The 20,574-nt window shown below is 32.9% G+C and overlaps 2 protein-coding genes across 3 annotated transcripts in view; one reads left to right on the top strand and one right to left on the bottom strand.

Annotated features, from left to right (window-relative positions):
* Nucleotides 1–339: 339 nt before the first annotated feature.
* On the bottom strand, nt 340–15,734 carry LOC115233341 (oxysterol-binding protein 1). 2 transcript variants are annotated; one of them, XM_029803687.1, is made up of 12 exons: nt 15,520–15,734; nt 15,129–15,453; nt 12,456–12,521; nt 9,545–9,750; nt 7,331–7,581; nt 6,232–6,424; nt 4,328–4,623; nt 3,613–3,845; nt 3,268–3,544; nt 2,207–2,586; nt 1,640–1,860; nt 340–1,564 (listed from the first exon to the last, which is right to left on the bottom strand). In XM_029803687.1, the coding sequence occupies exons 2-12, from the start codon at nt 15,254–15,256 to the stop codon at nt 1,422–1,424; spliced, it is 2,394 nt and encodes a 797-aa protein (XP_029659547.1). In that variant the 5' UTR covers nt 15,257–15,453; nt 15,520–15,734; the 3' UTR covers nt 340–1,421. The 2 variants fall into 2 exon arrangements, with proteins under 2 accessions (XP_029659547.1, XP_029659548.1); XM_029803688.1 differs by lacking the exon at nt 12,456–12,521.
* Nucleotides 15,724–20,574, top strand: part of LOC115233357 (ribosome biogenesis protein BRX1 homolog) — a gene marked incomplete at its 5' end in the record, with an annotated part of 9,050 nt that continues 4,199 nt past the window's right edge. The window contains one exon of the mRNA XM_029803721.1: nt 15,724–15,743. Coding sequence (XP_029659581.1) covers nt 15,724–15,743 — 20 coding nt within the window. The remainder of the gene's footprint in view (nt 15,744–20,574) is intronic.

The raw sequence follows: 20,574 nt of genomic DNA on the forward strand, positions 1-20,574 counted from the left end.
TTAGTAATATAAGGGTTTGAACAATTGTATATATATATATATATATATATATATATATGACACTGCAACGCATTACAGCTTAATAAAATACTCTGTCTATCTAGCGGGCTCAAAGTTTGCACGAGCATGTGTAATGGCGTGGCTTTTGCAATAACAATGGCCAAACTTGGAAGCATCATGGTTGTCGATTTATATTTATATTACATAAAATATCAGCAATCAGATTATCGCTGCGTTTGTGTATCCGAAATCATTGAATAAATCTTCGAATGTACAATATCTATATTCATCCTTAATTCGGACAATACTGTCGATATTTTCATATTTCCATTTCGAATATTTCAGATACATACTGCATCAAACAAGAAATATGCAGCGAGGAAAATATTATGACATGATTACAGGCATATTCTCTCTAATATATATATATATATATATCAAAGTTAAACTGGAGAGTTTTTTGATATTTATAAATGCCTATCTTTTGTTTATTTTCATAAAAACGAGTTGAAAAATGAAAATATTATTGCATCTTGATTTACACCAATGCATATTGAATACAAACTCAATTTTATTCCTCGCTGTGCATTTCTAAATATTGCGTTTCAGCAATGGATCAAATGATGAAATATACAAAATTTTCATCTACATATAGTAGCATGACAAATTTCGATAAAACATAAGGATTAATTTCTGGAAAATTAGATTCGTGTGTATTCGTTTAAAAATAAATCGAAAATACTAGATATATTATAAAAGTGGAACATTGAGCTTGATTACCCCCCTTCCCTTCGATAATGGTGATAGTACTTCTTTCTCTACGATCGTAATATTGCTATCTCAGTTTTAGGCTGATGTAGTAAAATATTCGCTTAGTTTTATCGATGCTCACTTCAGCATCAATTCGTCATTAATTCGTACATACAGCTGATTTATGCAAAATTTAAATATGCAATATAATTGGATTGAAAAATTTAAGAGTATCTATTTACATTAATTTTGCAAAATCTTGAAATAAAATAATAACATACAAATGCATATTAAATAAGTATTGGATTGGAAATGCGCCTAATTGTACTCGGAAAGAAAAGAACAAAAGAATGCTGCACAGAGGAAAAGAGAAAGATAGGGAGAATCAAAGAAAAACAAAAGTGATGTGATATGCAACTATATGCAAAATGCATATTATACATATCAGAGTGCCAGCAACTTTGGAAGAATTAATCTCGCTATACCATATCCTATAACAATCCCATTATTATGTCAACGTTATTTTATAAGCATTCAAGTCTTCACCACAAGCGGTCGCGACTTGTATAAACTCGACTATCGTCACTTGAATGATCCAAAACTTGTTTGCACTGCATATACGTGTGTGACGAATCTCGTATCATATAATCGAATATAATTTATATAATTAACTAAAATATATTCGGACATCGTGACCAATCACCTCTACTCTTACAATCCCAATATTCGCCATTGTAAACGTAACAACGGCTATCTGTGTATGGATCCTGCTTCTTCTTGAACCACAACGGTTCGTACACCTCATAAGGTAAACCTGCGGAAAAACAAAGTTTCCAAGTGAGCACAAAGACTCAATATTTTTGCAATCTGATAACATATATAAACCTACCTTGTGTGGTAGCTTTTTCGGCCTCGTGCTCGCGTGCTCGTCTGGACGCTCTTTGTTTTTCTTCTAAACGCAATTTCTCGGCATTAGCTTCGTCCCACCGTCCATCTTCCATTAATCGCTGATCGGGCCTCAGCCGAGAATCCGTCGGAGCTACACCCTCTTCCGGTTCGTTTAATTGACACGCTAATTCCGTGAATGAATAATATTTCTCACAGTCATCACTGTAAAATTAAATTAAAACGTTGAAATATCTATCTGCAATATCATATGCATTAAAAATGTTACTATGGTAAATATATAATAAAGAACTTTCTCTCAATTGATCTTTTTCGAAACAAAAATTTAGGTATTAAAATGATCTTTGTTACATTATGAAAAATTATTTATTCTTAATTTTATTATTACAATTTTAGTAGGAGGTGTTGAATCGCTGTGTTTAAATAAAATTATATATATCAAAAGAGAATGAAAGACAGAAAATAAAAAAAATGCGGAAAAAGCGATATTTTTTCAACCGAGTTTCAGTCAGAGAGTCACATATCATAACTATTAGAGTTATATACGTACGTAGGCATACGTCGTTTCCACGCCAATATGTAGGGACCTGTCTTGTAGACTGGATTATCAGGTGTACCAGACGAGCTGATTACTGGAGCAATTTCTATTTTCGAATCCCATGTGCCTTGTACTACCCACTTGACTTCCTTGTTAGAATTCATTACTATTCCCTTCACCTTACGCTGACTGTCTCGCGAAAAATATGAGTACGGTATGTACTTCAAATGGCACTTGATACCTTCCTTATGATTTACAATATCCATATCACCGCTCTGATCAACCCACAATTTTCCAACTATAATATTATGTACTGTAGTTGTAACTTTACGCCATGTATAATGTTGCTCCCCATTGTTGAATTCCAAATGGGCAGTACCCAAAGGAATTACCTGATTGCAAAAATCAATTATTTAAATGGCTGTATTCAGAAGACACAATAGTTGCGCAATTATTGAATAATGGCCTGTGCAGGCCTGTATATGTAATTAACATATATTTCTGAATTATCATATGTATTTTCTAAAAGCCAATCACTCAACTATTATTTTTTTAATGTGGCTAATATGCGTTTGCATATCAATATATTAAGATGACGTCAGAATCGTGTATATATCTATTATATTATATAACTACATAAGGCGTTACAGCCTAGGGCTCTGAAATTTAGTCACCCGAGTCACATTATTACAGAAAATCAATAAACTTGTAAATTTTATTATATTGAGCAAAACATACATCAAACACATACATCGATAAAAGAACAAAAATCTTTCTCTTCAATGTTTTTGTTGATGACAATCAAAAATTTTGCAAAATATTTTTCCAAACATTATATACACAAAGAATATTTATATCGTAACTCATTTACTTATAATTTGATAAATTAGTTTGTGTAATGTTATGTTAATATATTATTCAATAATAAATAATTTATCTCATATTACACATTTATATCAAATATATTTTGATATCTATTTGATATATTTGTGTACTGCAGACTTGAAAAAATATCTTATGTCAGAAAAGATAAATACAATGCTATATATTCTGCGATAAATAAAATATTGTACCTGCAGATATTTTCCACGAAACTTGGAGGCCATTGTAAACTCTTGCCAACATCGCCATTTCTTTCCTTCGCAATGTTGAGCCAGCATAGGCGGATGATGAGATACTTGTTCTGAAATTGCCCGCCATCCAAGGTCATCTGTACGATCACACTCAAAAGTTTCACCCAAAAGAGGATTGAAAGGCTTTCCCGTTCTAGTAGCAGTTGTAGAGTAACTAGATATAGTGAACGCAGCTACATAAGCCATCTGTTCATAGCTATCTGTACATTCCGCAGCCCTATTTAAAAGAACATTTCATCATGCACATAATTTTCATAATTTTTCATTAGAAATAAAAAAATATACCTATCAAGAATATCTGCGTATTCATAGTCTTCTGTCAGCCGTTGAAGCATACTAAGTGGTTCGGAGAAATTAACTGGCATAGGAATTTTTGACAAATCTTTGCCAATACAGTTTTTCATGATACTCCATAGATTCAAGGGATAATTTGGTTTATCAGGTACCTTAATCCTTCGCTTCCTTTTGGAAACAGTGGTCACCCTGGTGCCGCTACCGCCATTGTTGGCTTGCCAAATCTATAGTGTAGAAAAAAAGAAAAAAAGAAAAAAAGAAAAAAAGAAAAAAAGAAAAAAAGAAAAAAAGAAAAAAAGAAAAAAAGAAAAAAAGAAAAAAAGAAAAAAAGAAAAAAAGAAAAAAAGAAAAAAAGAAAAAAAGAAAAAAAGAAAAAAAGAAAAAAAGAAAAAAAGAAAAAAAGAAAAAAAGAAAAAAAGAAAAAAAGAAAAAAAGAAAAAAAGAAAAAAAGAAAAAAAGAAAAAAAGAAAAAAAGAAAAAAAGAAAAAAAGAAAAAAAGAAAAAAAGAAAAAAAGAAAAAAAGAAAAAAAGAAAAAAAGAAAAAAAGAAAAAAAGAAAAAAAGAAAAAAAGAAAAAAAGAAAAAAAGAAAAAAAGAAAAAAAGAAAAAAAGAAAAAAAGAAAAAAAGAAAAAAAGAAAAAAAGAGAACGTGTTCACATCCTGCTTCGTAAATATTTAAAATGGTGAAAAAAATGGAACTCGCTTACATTGTCCAGGTCGTCTGTGGTCTTGACGGGTGAGGGAGTCTGCGCTGCTGTAGAATCGGTCACAATGAGAAACGACTCTGCACCAGTGGAATCGGAAACAGGCAAAGGTGTTGGATCCCCTTCTGAACTGGAGCCATCGTCGCTACCCTGAGAATCGGTGCGGTCTCTCGTGTGTGAGATCGAATTACTCGTGGCGACTCCAGATATGTTTAGAGTGAAAGTATCTGACTCTTGCGCATCATAAAACTCAGCATTATCCTCCTCATCCTCCGACGGTGATGTCGTAATTGCGGGATCTGCAAAGTCAGAATTTCTCCATTTGTCACACATGGAAATATTCAAATGGAGGAAGACGAAAGCAGAAAAACTGAACACAGAGCGAGACCACAGAGGTCATCTAATCGTTCCCAAAGTTTAGATAAGCGTTAAGATAAATAATGCGGTTGATCTCTATCGCACGTGAGGACATCGATAAGATTGTGAGAACTGTGTAAATTATAGCATGACACGTGTTAATGATCTCACCCAGTCGTTCGTGCTTTACTCAATCAGGAGATCTTATCAGTAATAATGAATCGATATATTAATTTAAAACTCTCGTCTGCCCTCATTTTAGTATAGTCTCCTTTCTGATTTAAATCGAATCGACTGTACCGTGGATTTGGACTCCACAAAATCGGGGTTCCGCGACATTTGATTAAAACTAACGAGAGAATCGTGGTTATGGATTATAAAAAGCTACTTTATACACACACATTACATATATTCCCTTTAGTTGCACTTTTGTGTACTTCCTTGCAATTTCTCTCTCTCTCTTTCTCGGATATGTTATATGTATATGTATGTACATACACATATACAATTACATTGTTTTCAAGTATAGAAAGTGTAACAATGTACAGATAAAAAGAACAGAATAGAGAGAGAGAGAGAGAGAGAGAGAGAGAGAAAGAGAGAGAGAGAGCGCGGAACACAGTCTGACACATCCTGTCATACGATTGTGTACGATCAATTTTGACAAGACAATGCAAATTTTGCCACTTTTGCGAACACTTGACAAGAATAGTTGAATGAGACACCAATAACGAAACGCACCACTTTTAGACTCGTCCGATTATTGTTTTGACAACTTCGTCCGATTCTGTCTTTCTTCAATTAGACTTAGGATATGGGGGAGGGGGATAGTTCCGAATTCCGGAAATCAAGTTTACGGGAGAAAACCCGTATCGAATACCAAGGGCCGCCTGAGTAAACGTCAAAATCGGAGGAAGCCCGAGAACACTGTGCATATAGGCGCGAATATACGCTTTTTTCTCTCTATATATATGTATATATATACATATATATATATGCTGCAATGTGTTAGAGAGTACGTAGTACACCATGGATGACGTAAGCCGCGCGATAACGTGTTGCATCGGTGTGTACCTCCCCAAAGCCATCTAGCGCGAGATACGAGTAAATAAATAAAGGCGCCGGGATTTGAAAATATTTCATTTCCCTATCACATTTTATAAACCACAAAATTTACATCACCCACGGATAATGTGAATTTTGTGCGAAATCCAAAAATGCTTATTCGTCAAAGAATTTCAAGCATATTTTATTTTGGAAGAATATTTATTTTTGAAATTTAATTGGCGAAATATATTTAATATTATCAAAATATTTTTTGTGATAATGACGAGAAATATTCTACCGACTTGATTTTGAAATTTATAGCGCGTGTCGCGCATTAATATTCATAAATAAAATTTTAATAAAATACAGGAGTTTTGTTGCACACTTTTTAAAGAGTAGTGTCTTAAGCTATCAATTAAACAATAAAAAAATATCAAAAAGTATCGAAAAATATATGAATGAACGTGCTACAAAACGAAGAATGTAGATGTAAGATTATTTACGTGAAGGTCTGTGTCCTCCTGCAAGCGTCGCTGAAGGAATCGCGTGTTGTGCTGCTTCCTCCAAATGAGAATGTTGCCTAGCTAGCTGTTCGACCATCTTCTCTATCCGCACCTTTTGGTCGCGTTCATGCTGCAGCAGCTTCTTCCATTTAGGCTCCTGTTGCTGGGCTAGTTGAAAGTAATCGTTGCTCGTCTGTAACAAGTATACAATCTAATTTCAGCGAGGCTCTCATGTTAGATTACATCATTTTAAATCATATCAGTAGAGATGCCATTGCCAAGGACAATCTTGTGAACAGAATTTAAGATGATTCTAATTGACATGAAAATTAAACTTTGTACTGCATGCGAATTTTGTACTGAATTGAGTTTCTATCTGATCTTTGAACGTGTTAATCAAACAAATTGTTAAACGCATTAATCATAGGAACAAATTACTAAATATATCACAATAAATACGATCTTTCCTCTTCTTCTCCTTACACTGTCTTAAGAATGAATCATTCGCTCAGTTATATAATCTGTCATATCTCATTGCAATAAGATTTATAAAATGTCCAAAAATACTTCACGAATTCTGAAATTTTTATTTAATTTTTATTTTTATTAAGTTCTGTAAAAGTATCATGAATCCTTATGTTATTCGATTCTATAATCCAAAAAACTTTTAACATTTGCTCAACAAATTTTAATCTGTACATCTTCAATTGCACATAACATATAAAAATGACATTCGTATTCTATATACGTTTTTCCAAAGATGTTACAGTCTGTTCTGAATATGTACCTTAGACTTTTTTATCTGAGAATTTGTTAAAGATTTTATATATGATACTTGAATCTTATACTTGTTGAATTAAAAAATTATTGCAATCAAAACCACAATTAATACTGACATTTTGTAAAAAAGAAACAAAAATTCAGAGAATATAAAGTGGATTTCTAAATTGTAAAATTCAAACAGTATAAGACTTATTGGTACTTTACTTTTTCTTTCTCGCAAGATTTTTAAATAAATTCATGACGTTACACACGGTAACATTTCTTGTGTGTTTTTCAATATATTTAAATTTATAACAGATTTTTTATTGAAACTTACACTGATCATAGCATTCGCCGCAATCCGGAAAAGCGTAGCTCGCTCGCTGACGGTCTTGAATTTCGCCGCCAATTCAGGGGACGGAGGGTCTAACGTTTCCAAATCGGATAAAGCTCGCTGAAGTGCAGATCCCTGCTTGAATATTAAGTCGTTGCACGCTTGCAAATCGTCCAATCGTCGCGTTAGATCCTTAATCACAGACGCAGTTTCTACGTTTTGATTGTCGTTATCTTGATATTCCTCTTCCTCTTCTGTTAAAAGAAATTTCACATAAAATACCAAAGTTTGATGAAAGTAGATGAAAAGGATAGATAACATAATAGTTTTATAAATGTAGTATATACATGGTCGAACAATTAAGTTTCGAGACTCGCTTCGCATTTCCGAATGTTTGATCCGTTTATGCTGCCATTTCAGGAGGTTATTCACAACTCAATACTCAACACGTGGTGCAAGTTTTAAATTATTTGGTTCAATAGTTAATGAGATACAGTCACGCAAAGTAGTGTTACAAAATTTTGTTTAAAAATCGGTGTAATGGAGGAAACGCTTGACAATGCGCCAACATTAAATTCTGCGTTAAATTAGAGAAGTCTCCAACAGAAACGTTACAAATAATTCAACAAGCCTATGGAGAGTCAGCTATGCATAAGAGTAACGTTTCGAAGATACAGATGATATAAAAAAAAAACATGAATCAAATTTTAAAAGGGCTTGCTTCAGAGGACTAGGCTTGCTGAATCATTTATAACGTTTCTGTTGGAGACTTCACTAATTTAACGCAGAATTTAATGTTGGCGCGTTGTCAAGCGTTCCTTGAATGGCAGTACAAACGGATCAAACGTTTGGAAATGCGAAGCAAGTCTCGAAACTTAATTGTTCGACCGTGTAGACACAGTGTCTCGTATCGATATTAGAATATTCTTTATAACATCGGAATGTTCGTACGTTAGATATGATTCGGATTGAAAAATCTCAAAAATTAATATTGACTATTTAATTTAAACTGAAATGCATAAATTGTATGTATATACAATAGGGTGTTTTAGGCCAGGACAATGAAACTTCAGAGTCTTATAGGAAACTGAATTTGAAACAAAAAGGTTCCTATAGTTATAGGTCTGAAAACGCTTCGTTAAAAAGTTATAGTTAATAAACTTCGAAAAATCACGTTTTTTTGATGATTTTTCAAAATAACTTTAAAACTCATTTATTTGAAAAAAAAAAAAAAAACGAAATAAATCTGATGGATAATTAAATAACAAACTAAATTACAACAATTTCATTTAATTCTGATAAGGCGTTTAAAAGAAAATAAGCTCAAAACAATGAAAAAAGCAGAAACTTGAAAAAAACCATCTTTCGATTATCTTTATGTAAACATTACATTCGTAGTGCAAACATTGCAAATGCAAACATAAAAATGTTCTTATTAAATTTTGATCATAACTAATTACTTACAGAGAGTTTATTAGCTATAACTTTTTAACGGAACGTTTCCGGACCTATGTTTATAGGAACTTTTTTGTTCTAAATTCAATTTCTTATAAGACCCTGAAGTTTCATTGACCTGATCTGGAACACCCTGTATACAGAGTGGGGTATTTAAAGTGTTACAAAGCTATTATTATCTCTGAAAGGACACATATATATTATTATTTTCTTTATACCAATTGATCTGTCTCATTATTCTGTATATAAAAGTATTATGGTAAGATTATCGAAAACTAAATATTTTACAAGATATTTTATTTTTTATATCAAGATATGTCAGATTAAGATATAAAATAACTCGAAAATACTTAATGAAAAAATACTTTATTATAGTATTTTGAAAAGCTCTCGATATAAGCTACAAGAATATGCAATAAAAAAATGAGGGGTTTCCATTTAAGAAATTAAAGGTGACCTTCAAATGACTATCCAAGGTCAAATCAATGGCACCTTTTTATGTCCCCCCTTCAAGTCGAATAACTTTTGTCTGAAAAATTGTCTGAAACATTTTTTGCTATAATGTGTACTTTCAGAGATAATAGCTTGTACTACTTTAAATGCTCCATCCTGTATATATTTATATTTCTCGGAGATTTTCCGATCTTAGATATTTTACAAATGAATCCGATCTTAGATATTTTACAAATGAAGTGTGAAAAAGATATGTTAAAAACACATTAAACGACGTACAAATAATAATGACCAAGTACAAATACAAACCAGATTCCATTGCTTGGATAGCTTTGGCTTTTGCCAACTCGAGGGCTGTAACCCATTGCTGTCTCTCCACCTCGGTCGACGCCTTGATGTGGAAGGTTTGCGTGCCGCCGTTGCTTACGACAAAAGTACAGGCGTCCACTGTATGTATTAAGGCCCCGTGTAAGGAAATCGTGCCGCGGCAGGTGTGGGACATCTCTGCGGGATTTCTAAAACAAGAAAAATGGAGACAGTCTCGAGTACTCACATGCCTTTGGAATTGCCTCGCAATTGCCGAATGACACAGAGAAAGACAGACGTAAGTTTGCAATTGTAGACTCGATTGCCGATGTTTCCTTTGGTGAAGAAGCGACTTCTCTTGACAAAAAATTGACAGGTCAATTTAATAATTAATTGTCTGCGTTCATCTGTGACACCGTATCTGATTCGCCGGGAAAATGGGGAGAGGAGGAACAGAGCAAAGGGACGGTTGGGCAAATCAAAATGTATGAGTTTATTAGCGTAATCGCCGAGAATACACTCGTTAAAAGCGATCCCACTACCGTCCCGTAACGATCCGGCTCCTGTCCACGTTTACATAAATAAACATCTTAAGTTCGAATAGTGCAACAAATCTGTAGGAGTTATTCCGTCGTACGAAACAACAATCTAAAGAACGGAGTAGGAGCTCTCAATCGGATCATGCACGTGAGGTCACTCGGGTTAATCAAACAGGCAACAATCACGACTCTGCGTGGAAAAAGGAAACAAGTCATGCTAATACAACTGAAATAATCGTCAAATTTTATCAAAGTATTCTTTATACAACTTAAGGATGGAAACAAAATATAATTATAAATCTGAAAATATTCTTTCTTTTTGAATTATAAATAATTATAAGATAGTAATTATAAAATATTCTTTCTTTTTGAATTATAAATAATTATAAGATAGTAATTATAAATAATTATAAATTTTCACCGACGACGAAATTTTGCAAGAAACATGCCTAGTAAAGTTAGAAATATAAACATTATATTTCATTGTATATTTTTATATATATTAATGATATTATAATTATATTATAATTATGTTCGTATAATTTTACATTAATAATAAATAACAATAGTGCTTATTGCGCGATTGAATATGTTGCTTTAAGAATGTACATTAAGGTAACAATAAATCTCTAAGAATAAATATCTTTTTATCCATTTATATTTCAATTTCTAAGATTGTACATTTCATTATAGAAGAAAAATTATTTTCAACAACTTCTTTAAAGGAAAAGACGGAATAATATTCGTTTTTTTTTTTCAAAAATAAATCTCTGTCAATCTTAAAAATTCTTCTAAAATTCCGCGGCAGACGCGAAGTCGTTTATAGCTTGGAAAGAATGCGGATCTACAATTACATAATCTTCTTCTTCCATCCTTAAGATGAATAAAATCTGTTGCCAAAATTTATCGATCTATTTCAGATACGCCAGATAATTGGCGAAAATGTATCTCTTAATTACTGTATAATTAGAGATGTAAAAAATCGTTTTTTTCTAATAGAAAAAAAAACAAACAAATATTGTTTTTTTCATTATTTTTCTAAATATAATATTATATTTTTTTATATTTTTTTTTGTTAACATAATAAAAAAAACTGAAGTTCTTATATTTTTAATTAATTTTTTTTCGAAAGTAATTTTAATGGATTAGACTTTTGCGGCAAATTACATCAAACTCGGCATGATTCGGATAATTTTCAAGTAGATGCATAATTATATAATTATAATAGCCAATTGGAATGCGAGCTACATTTAAAATAATAATGGTTAATTCAAATCTATCATCTAAAAAATTTAAAAAAAAAATAATGAAAAATCAATTTGCAGTAATCAAAATATAAAGATATTAAATATCTAAAAAAAAAAATAAAATTTAAAGAAAAATAAGGCTTGTTTTTTTTCATAAAAAAACCCTTTTTATGAAAAAAAATGTTGTTTTTTTTTTCTATTTACATCTCTACATATAATAATAAATATCGTATCATAAATGAGGTATCTCAAAATACATATTATGTAAAACGTATTAAAAAATTTAGGCGAATACAAGGACTAACTGGTAGAAAAAGAGAAATATACTGATGAGAGATGACGAGAGAAGGAAGAAATAAACTATTGTCTAACAAAGATTACAGAATCTTGCATCTCGGTTGAACTCAGAAGAGAAAAGATTTAGTCTGCGGATAATGTTGTCAGCTGATACAGCTTTCGAGCGTTCGCTCGAAAAGAAACAAAACTATCTAATCTAGAGATTTTAAGTTACTTTGTCGCTCCGATAACGATCATTATATACTGCTCAGAAACCACGGCTTGAACAAAAATAACAAAACAGATTCGATCGGAATAAACGGCACCAGAGACTAACATAAAGAAGCGGCACGTTTCATTGCAGCTGCATTATGATACGTACAGGTACACACACACACACACACACGCGCGCGCGCGCACACATACGCACACACACACACACCTACACAGCGAGAAAGAGAAAGAAAAACATACAAGAGAATACAGATGTACTTTTAGCATATTTAGCATATGAGAGGAGGGCATTTAATTTCCAGATTATACATAAATATATCGCTTACATGTTACATATATAGGTACAGAGAAAGCGGATGATTAAGGACAAGTTACAAAACTGCATTTAAACATTGAAAGTTAAATGGGGGTATATGTGTGTGTGTGTGTGAGAGAGAGAGAGAGAGTGGATGTTCGTGTATAACGAATAATTGAGTAGCAAAAATGAAAATTGGAGTCTTCAACGTCCTCAGTTGTTTTTGATTACAGATTTAGCTAACAATAAGAGGAAAGTCAGGATATTTCGGCGATTTTGTATACATCGTTATCTTTTTTTTTCTCTCTTTTTTTTTTACTTACTCGGAGGCTCTGCCAGTCCTCCGCTTGCGTCGCGTTGATATCTTTGGCCCCCCTGTCGGTTCAGCCCTAAACAATCCATAAAACAAATAGACCCCGTTCATATTGTGTAATATTGCAAAGCTTATTATTTGAAATTGTTTATTTTATTTTATTTTTTTTTTTTTTTTTCCTAGACGAAAGCGTAGCATTTTTTTTTTATCCTCCCTCGAGTTTGCATAGATCAAAAAAGAACCTAGACGAAAGCGTAGCATTTTTTTTTTATCGCTCCTCGAGTTTGCATAGATCAAAAAAGAAATTGGTAAAATATCGACAGTGATAAAGTTCACTCGAGTTTTGTAACACGAGTTGCGTGATTTTGCGTGCACGCTGTGTTGCCGTGCGAGAAGCCTTACGACAGAATCGAGAATTAATTCGTACAACAAGGAAAATTCGTAATACATTCCAGAACAATTTTCAGGAAAAGACATTGCAAACTCAAATCACACAAACTGTGCCAAGCGGAATGTTAAACGAAAAATCCTAGGAAGCCGGTGCATAATCGTCTGTCTGAAAAAAACGCGGTTGCTCTACAACAAAAATAATACGATTGTGAGACATTATTTGTACGCTCGTCTCATAATGAATAAATCTCTATCGTTCCACACTATTAATTTTGCAACGAAATTGCCAGAACAAAACGACGACGAAAATTGTAAAAGCTGCGAATCACAAAAGACGAATATATGCTGTGAACTAAATAACGAAGCGCTTATACATGATTTAATAAGAAATCTTGTAAGTTAACAAAAAAGAGAGGAAAATTTATAGATAATTAATTCTTCGATTCGGATAAACGAAATGCGTCATCAAGTGCGAACATTTGCACAATAGAAAGGCAATTTTTTTTTCTAAAATTTCTGCATTCTTTCAAGAGTGTAATAACACGAAAATTATAACGCAAGTGTTAAATATACAGTGTTAAATAACTTTTATTAATCTCAATAATAATAAATAATTCTTAACTTCAAACAATTTTTTGATTTGAGATAACAACAAACAATAATCGATAGGGTGTCTATCCAATGTTTGTAAAAAAATTCCCCGATTTTTCATGTAATTTGTTCAAAATTCTAGGTAAAATTAGAGAATTTTTTGATGGAATTTTTTAAAACAAATTTTTTTTGTGTGCGTTTTCTAATACTTTTTATTCATACAAAGGAAAAATAAACTACTTAAATTTTAAATATTAAATTTAAAAATGTACTGAAAAGAACTGAATGACTTTTGTAAGATAAGCATTTTTCATTTGCATAATACTTTCATTTTCTATCATTAATTATAAGAATTACAATAAAAAATGTGTACTCAGTACTGTATATTCAGTATTTTTTGCTATGACAATGAACATATAATCAAAGAGGAAGATATATATTTATAATATATTTGAAACATATAATTTATAATCATTGGCTAATCAAATTGTCGATGCTAACAATATAAGAACAAAATGATCAAAGAGAGAATTTTTGAAAAAATTCCCTGAGCTCGAATAAAATTCCATGAGAATTCCCTGATCTTTCAAGATAAAAACGAAATCCCTAAAAATTCCAGGTTTCTAGGGTTTTCCAGAAAATAGACACCCTGAATCGACTACAAATTCATCAAGAATTCCTATTACTGATTTCTACATTTTGCGACGAACCATATAAATGTAAGCGTAATGTTGTATTAGTATCGTCTGGAAAGAGTTTTGTCACGCTTTTATGTAATCATCGCGATACTTGACGTATTCTTCAGAAAGTATATTTATATTTTTTTTTTATATATACATTACAAACAAAAGTTTGGAATTGAAGATTAATATCGCCAAATAATATTCAAATAGACAATAATCAATTCGATATTACTCGAATAAATCGACTGATAAAATCGCGTTTGGAAATGAGAATCGCAAAGCCCCATTATGTACATGCGTATCCAAGTTCTCATTCTACTATGTTCTTGCTACAATGCATCTTATCGCAAACTCTGGAAGATTATAATTCAAAAGGCGCAGAAAACGGACTTATCAACTTTTGAAAACGGATAATAATAAGGAGCTGTTCCCCGCGCTCTCTTTTGTCAATTGGATTTTTGCATTTAGCGCCAAGATTTTTCTCTCATTTCTTTAATCGCTTATGACGCAATTTTAATTGTTTTAACGGTCCTCGATAAATATCACTAATTAATAATCGAGTACATTGTCCGCAAACAATGCGCGCTATTTCGTCGACATTTGGCGATGCGTTTCGCTAGATAGTGCTTCAAATACATATTCGATCAGCTGTTGCCAGGCTATTTTTGACCGGGAGCGATTAGGAAAAAAAAGGAATACTGTCACATATACGCGCACATAACCTAATCGCGAACAGGGAACAGCTCCATATTGCATTTCGACGTGTCTCTAGATTTCTCTTCTCCACGCGGCTGGGGGGCTGACGTTGACAATCGTTGGAAATAAAAACGCAGACAGCAGACCCGAGCCGTGGCATGCGATCTCGTCAAGATCGATCATATAAACGTTATAACGAGCGTGTGTCTAAAGACGTATGGAAACGCGATAGCGCGAGTCGAAAAAATTTGATAAAGATAGGTAGACAGAGGCAGAGATAGGTAGGTAGGTAGAGGTAGATCCGATGACACGTAGGAAACTACCTGTAATACGACAGGAGGCCGTTTGACAGGACGAACCATCTTCGTTGATAACCTTTCAAGTAGTTCGTCCATTTGAAAAGCCAGCCTTTCATCTCTTGCCCGCCGTGCTGGCTCTTCGGGTCGCCCATGTTATCCGGCTATATAGCGTATTCAACGCTCACGCTTTTCGCGTCTGTCCGAAACGATCACGATGATGCGAGCCGCCGATGTCTGCCTTACACCACATCACCCGCGTTGTGCGAAGCCACCATTTTGATTATTCCTCGTGGAAGGGGAATCTCCCCTTTCCACCGCGTGCTGCTCGTGCTACACGCTACGTATTCACCTGTGTACACATACATAGTGATGTAATATACACATATACATAGTGTGTAATATAATATACACATACATAGTGATGTGAAGTCAAAGTGGGTGACGAACGCGTCGCGCAACCGGCAATGCTGTCAGGTGATACGGATTCCGCTCGTACGGTACACGCGAGATACCGGTGATATAGATATGTTACCAACGTCTTTCCCTCTAGAACGTGATGAGTCAGGACACGTTCTTTCTTCTCTTTACCTTTACTCCAACAACACAGCTTACCTAACCTTCATTACCGCTGTCATTGAGGTAAGACATCCACGGTCTCCGCAATTTGCTGTGGGATTGACAATTGACAGATTGACAGATCGGCGATGTACACACACGTGTATACAAGCGCGAAACGTCAATCACATGCAACTGTTGATTCTACAAATCTTTGAGTGTATAAATACAAATTGATAACGAACCGCGTATTTTATGGCAAAATTTAAATAAATATACGACACGATATATCGCGAATAAATATCTAAACACTACTAAACTAGTGTTTTTTCTTTTTTTTTTTTTTTTTTTTTTTTTTTTTTTTTTTTTTTTTTTTTTTTTTTTTTTTTTTTTTTTTTTTTTTTTTTTTTTTTTTTTTTTTTTGTTAGGTTCCGCATAATCCGCATGGCATAAATAATGTGCATAAATTCATATCATTAAGACATTAATGACTTGTACCTTGCACGTAGAAGAATATTTTATAAAAAATCAAAATATGTGGAAATGACAGAAATATACAGATTGATAATTTGACAAATGAGTAAGAAATCGCGAGAAAAATCTTTGAAATTTAATCAATCTCTTTTTGAACATGGCGCCATATTTATTTCCGGATAGACCAATCGGTAAGAACTTATCCCATAGAATATATAAAATATATAGATACATAATGCATATGCACAGAAAAATCAACCAATCATGCATCAATATGAAAAAGATAGCAATGTGGCGTCATCCATTAGACACTTGATTGGTTAACTTGTTTATGCATATGATTATACAAATTTGCCTGAATAGGTTCTATAAAATCCAAAATTTCCAGATTTTTACATTTTTGAAAAAAAAGTTTTTATTATATTTGTACATATTTTTTATTTTTAATTTACGTTTGTACATATATGATTTATTTACAAGATCATATAATATAAATTATATACAATATGTCATTTAGAAATAAATATTACATGTGGTTAAGCGAATATATATGTCACTCTTAAGGCCGTATTACAATTGACCAATCAGTTGGCAAGCTGCCTTGCTCTGATTGGTCAATCTGTAACCGTCAACTGTAACCCTAATCTTAACCGTGCCCGCAACGGCCTTAATACGGCCTTTAATCGGGTTTAATAACATCCGTAATTCTAAAAGTGGCCAATCACAGTCATTCCATTCTTCAGAGGAATAGCTGTAGACTCAGATAGCCAAATCTATCGAAAGCAGATCATGTCAAGTGTCTGCTATCAACTATTGTCAGCAAAAAAGCTATAAATTTGATACAGAAGTTGTTATTATCAATTAAATCAACAAATTGGTGCCAAAAATCAAGCAGAGCCTGCTCATAGAATCTAACAGCAGATTGATGGCAGGAACAGAGCAGGATCTGCGCTTGCGCAACCTGACAGCAGATTGGCAGCAGAAACCGAGCAGAACATATCTGCAGCTTATTACAAAATATTACAAAATTAAATCTTATTTGAAATGATATAGTTCACATTCGCTTACCGCTATGCAGCGCGCTATTCACTATCTATACCCAATTATTCAAGTTTTTGTTATGAGCGTATATAAAACCTGCAAAATGCAATCAGTTATGAAACTTGAATTGTAAGAATAATTAATTTTTAGATAGTAATTTTCATTATACTGTAAATGAGAAAAGGAAATAAAGTTGGAGTTTTTAAAATTTCAATTTTTGAAGTTTTTATTTGTATTACCTTTTTTGCCTATCATATTCCCGATATCTCAGAATTTAAATTTGTGTAAGTATTGATAGGAAGTCAAAAGTTGACCCAGGGAGAGATTTTTAGCGAGTGCGAGTTCTGCATATTCCCATCGGACCGACCGGTGGGAATGCATAATGCATTTTTCTCTTTCTTCGTAAAAAAAAAATTCTGATACTTTTGCGAATTTTAAAGTTTCAAATTTTTGCGCATCTTGAAATTTTATCTTGTGCTACCTTTTTGCTGATTATGTTCTTCTGATATTTGATTCCAAGAAATGCAGTTTCAGAAATTTCAAGAATGAAAAATCGGCAAAAATATATCAAGAAAATTAGGACAGATATGTGTGGCACGATGTATATGTATGGAAATGGGGATGGGTATATCCAATCAGAAAACATTTGCGTTGTGTATTATTAATAGTTTATTAGATTTTTTTTAAATTATAAAATATATTTCACAGATTATCGATTCTTGTATATATATACGAGGGCTGTATGATAAGTACCTGGGTTTAACGACTGATAGCGCCACTGACTCAAAATCTGTATACCATCGTTTAACGCCATCTTTCGAACGACGCAAAAGGTTTCTTTAAATTTAATATATCTATTTGTTTGACTTATATTTGTTTCATTACAAAAACATAATTTTATACAAAACATTATTTTGTTGAATAAAAAATTTAATGGTTTCGTTGCATGTTGTTTGACGGAAAAATAACTATTATTTGGAATAGTATAATTTACTCGCTTACCGCTATGCGGCGCGCTATACTTCACTATACTTGTATTCAAGTTTTTGTCATAACAGTATATGAATAAGGCCTGCAAAATGCGGCTAATAACATTTAACAACTATTTCTATCAGTTTCATTTCTGATACGATCTCTATAGAAGAGAATTCAGATAATGAAACTAATTTTTGGAAAATCGGACAGATAAATGTCCGATATTCATTTATTTGGATAGAAATTCCGAATAAGTAAAGTTAAGTTTTTCTATATGCTATAGTCCTAAGATGCTTCAAAGATTTGATTAGAAAGATGCAGTAACGTGCAATTTAACTTTATCTAACTTGTTTTAAGATTTATTTAAATTGTTAAAAGCAATTATAATGAATCTTTTGAATAAAAGAAGAATATTGTTTGAAAGAATAATATAATTGTTTAAGTTGAAGAAAAAATGAAATTCATTTAAAAAATATTTTATTTAAAGTAAATAAATATATTATTTGAAAATCAAACAATCATATTTGTTACTTCAAACATTAGTATGGTTGGACCATTCCAAGCATTATATTTCTTTGATTACAACAAAATTTATTAAATCCAAAGAAACTTTTCTCTCTGTATACTTGGATATCGATTTGAATAGGCCGTGTTGGTCCTATTGCCTGGCCAGCTCGCTCTCCAGACCTGAATCCAATCGATTATTATTTGTGGGGGCATCTAAAATCCATTGTTTACAAAACACCCATTGACAACGTCGAGATACTTCGTCACCGTGTTGAAGATGGTTGCCGGGAAATTCAAGTAATACCCGGAATTTTTGAAACAGTCAGACAATCTATGATGAGACGTGTTGAAGCCTGTATTCAAGTTAGAGGTAGTCATTTTGAGCACTTCCTGTAACCGTAATTATCTTAATTCTGTTGAAAAATAAAATAAGCTATAACTTGAAAACACGGTCATATCGGACATATGTTCATATGAATTTTTTCTCTTATTTTTGTGTCCTGAATCTCTCATTGCAATACTTCCCACCTTTTAGGATACACCCTGTATATATCTCGGGTATCGGGCCTCAATGAGTAGACAACATTTTAGAAAACGTTCTTAAAATTAAAAAAAAAACATTTTAAACATATTTGGTCTGTTCTTTATAGCTGAACTGGCTGCACTAGTTCAAAGTTTATCTTTTTCTCTCCCCATTGGAAGGAGAAAGATAAGCTCTGAACTAGTGCAGCCAGTTCAGCTATAAAGAACAGACCTATTGTTACGTCCGCGGATTGATATCGATTAATCGAATTGGTGGCGCGATATTACTAACACTTTCAAAAAGAGGAACATTCACTTAAGAAACACTAAGTCCGGATCTACAATAGGTGATTTAAGCCCTAAGCCTTAAGAAATTGACTAATCACAGTCGAGTATTCTCCTCATACTTGGCTATGATTGGTCAATTTCTTAAGGCTTAGGGCTTAAATCACCTATTGTAGACCGGCACTTAAGGAACTTTATTATAATACAAGATAACACAAGAAACAGTTTAAAAGGACGGAGCTGTAACGCGCTCGAACAACTCGAGCCATAGACATAGTATATCTAGACCGAGCATTTGCCTTTATTTAAGGAGTGTGGGTAAAGATGCACGTTGCCAACTCTCAGGTTGGAAATGAACTGGCTCATTTTCCCCAAAATTTTATTCTGATGTTCTAATTCCACTCCGTAAGCACGCGAGCCGCTATGGGAATTTTGATTGGCTGTTTAATACATCGAACCAGTCATTAATCAGAAGAAAAACATCCGATAGTTCTTGACCTTACCAAAGTTAGCCCCCCCAATGTAACTTTTGGGAATTTTCTTTTTATTAATCGATTGGTGGTTGATTGGTAATGTTTGGTATCGCATTAAAAAAGTTTGGTAGTTTCCCGTTTTTTGACAAAATCGTAAACAAATTTTTGACCTTTTTTTAGCCCCCCCACTTTGACTTTTGGAAATTTTTTTTACCAATCGTTCAATTGTTGATTGCTAATGTTTGGTACCGCATCCAAAACGTTTGGTAGTTTCCCGTTTATTTAAAAAAAATCGTAAAAACTTTTTCTTAGACCCTCCCCCCTCCATTTCGACTTCTGGGAATTTTTTTTTAAGTGTGTAAACGCCCTACACAGACACGACAGTGCCGCTACCACGGAAGAGATGGATGCTTGGTTCGTGCCTCCTGCCACCTTAAATCCCCCCCTCGCTTCACTCAATTAGATGTCCTAAGCTGGGTCTCATAAAATCCGAAAATGGCGTCAATAGTTGATATGTCACATTCACAAGATGTCATTTTCTGACATTTGTATTAATAACATATAAATATATAATATTAATAACATATATTAATGTAATATATATAGAAAAATTTAAATAATTTAATTTATAAAATTAA

Source organism: Formica exsecta, unplaced genomic scaffold, assembly GCF_003651465.1.
Source record: "Formica exsecta isolate Colony F162 unplaced genomic scaffold, ASM365146v1 scaffold172, whole genome shotgun sequence".
Lineage (NCBI taxonomy): Eukaryota > Metazoa > Arthropoda > Insecta > Hymenoptera > Formicidae > Formica > Formica exsecta.

Excerpts from the sequence above, each read along its gene's own strand:
- LOC115233341 (XM_029803687.1), bottom strand. The coding sequence starts at position 15,256 with ATGGGCGACCCGAAGAGCCAGCACGGCGGGCAAGAGATGAAAGGCTGG. Across the intron at positions 2,587-3,267 it reads TTCGTGGAAAATATCTGCAG|GTAATTCCTTTGGGTACTGC; the intron begins GTACAATATTTT and ends TTTTGCAATCAG. Across the intron at positions 1,861-2,206 it reads TGGAAACGACGTATGCCTAC|TGATGACTGTGAGAAATATT; the intron begins GTACGTATATAA and ends TTAATTTTACAG.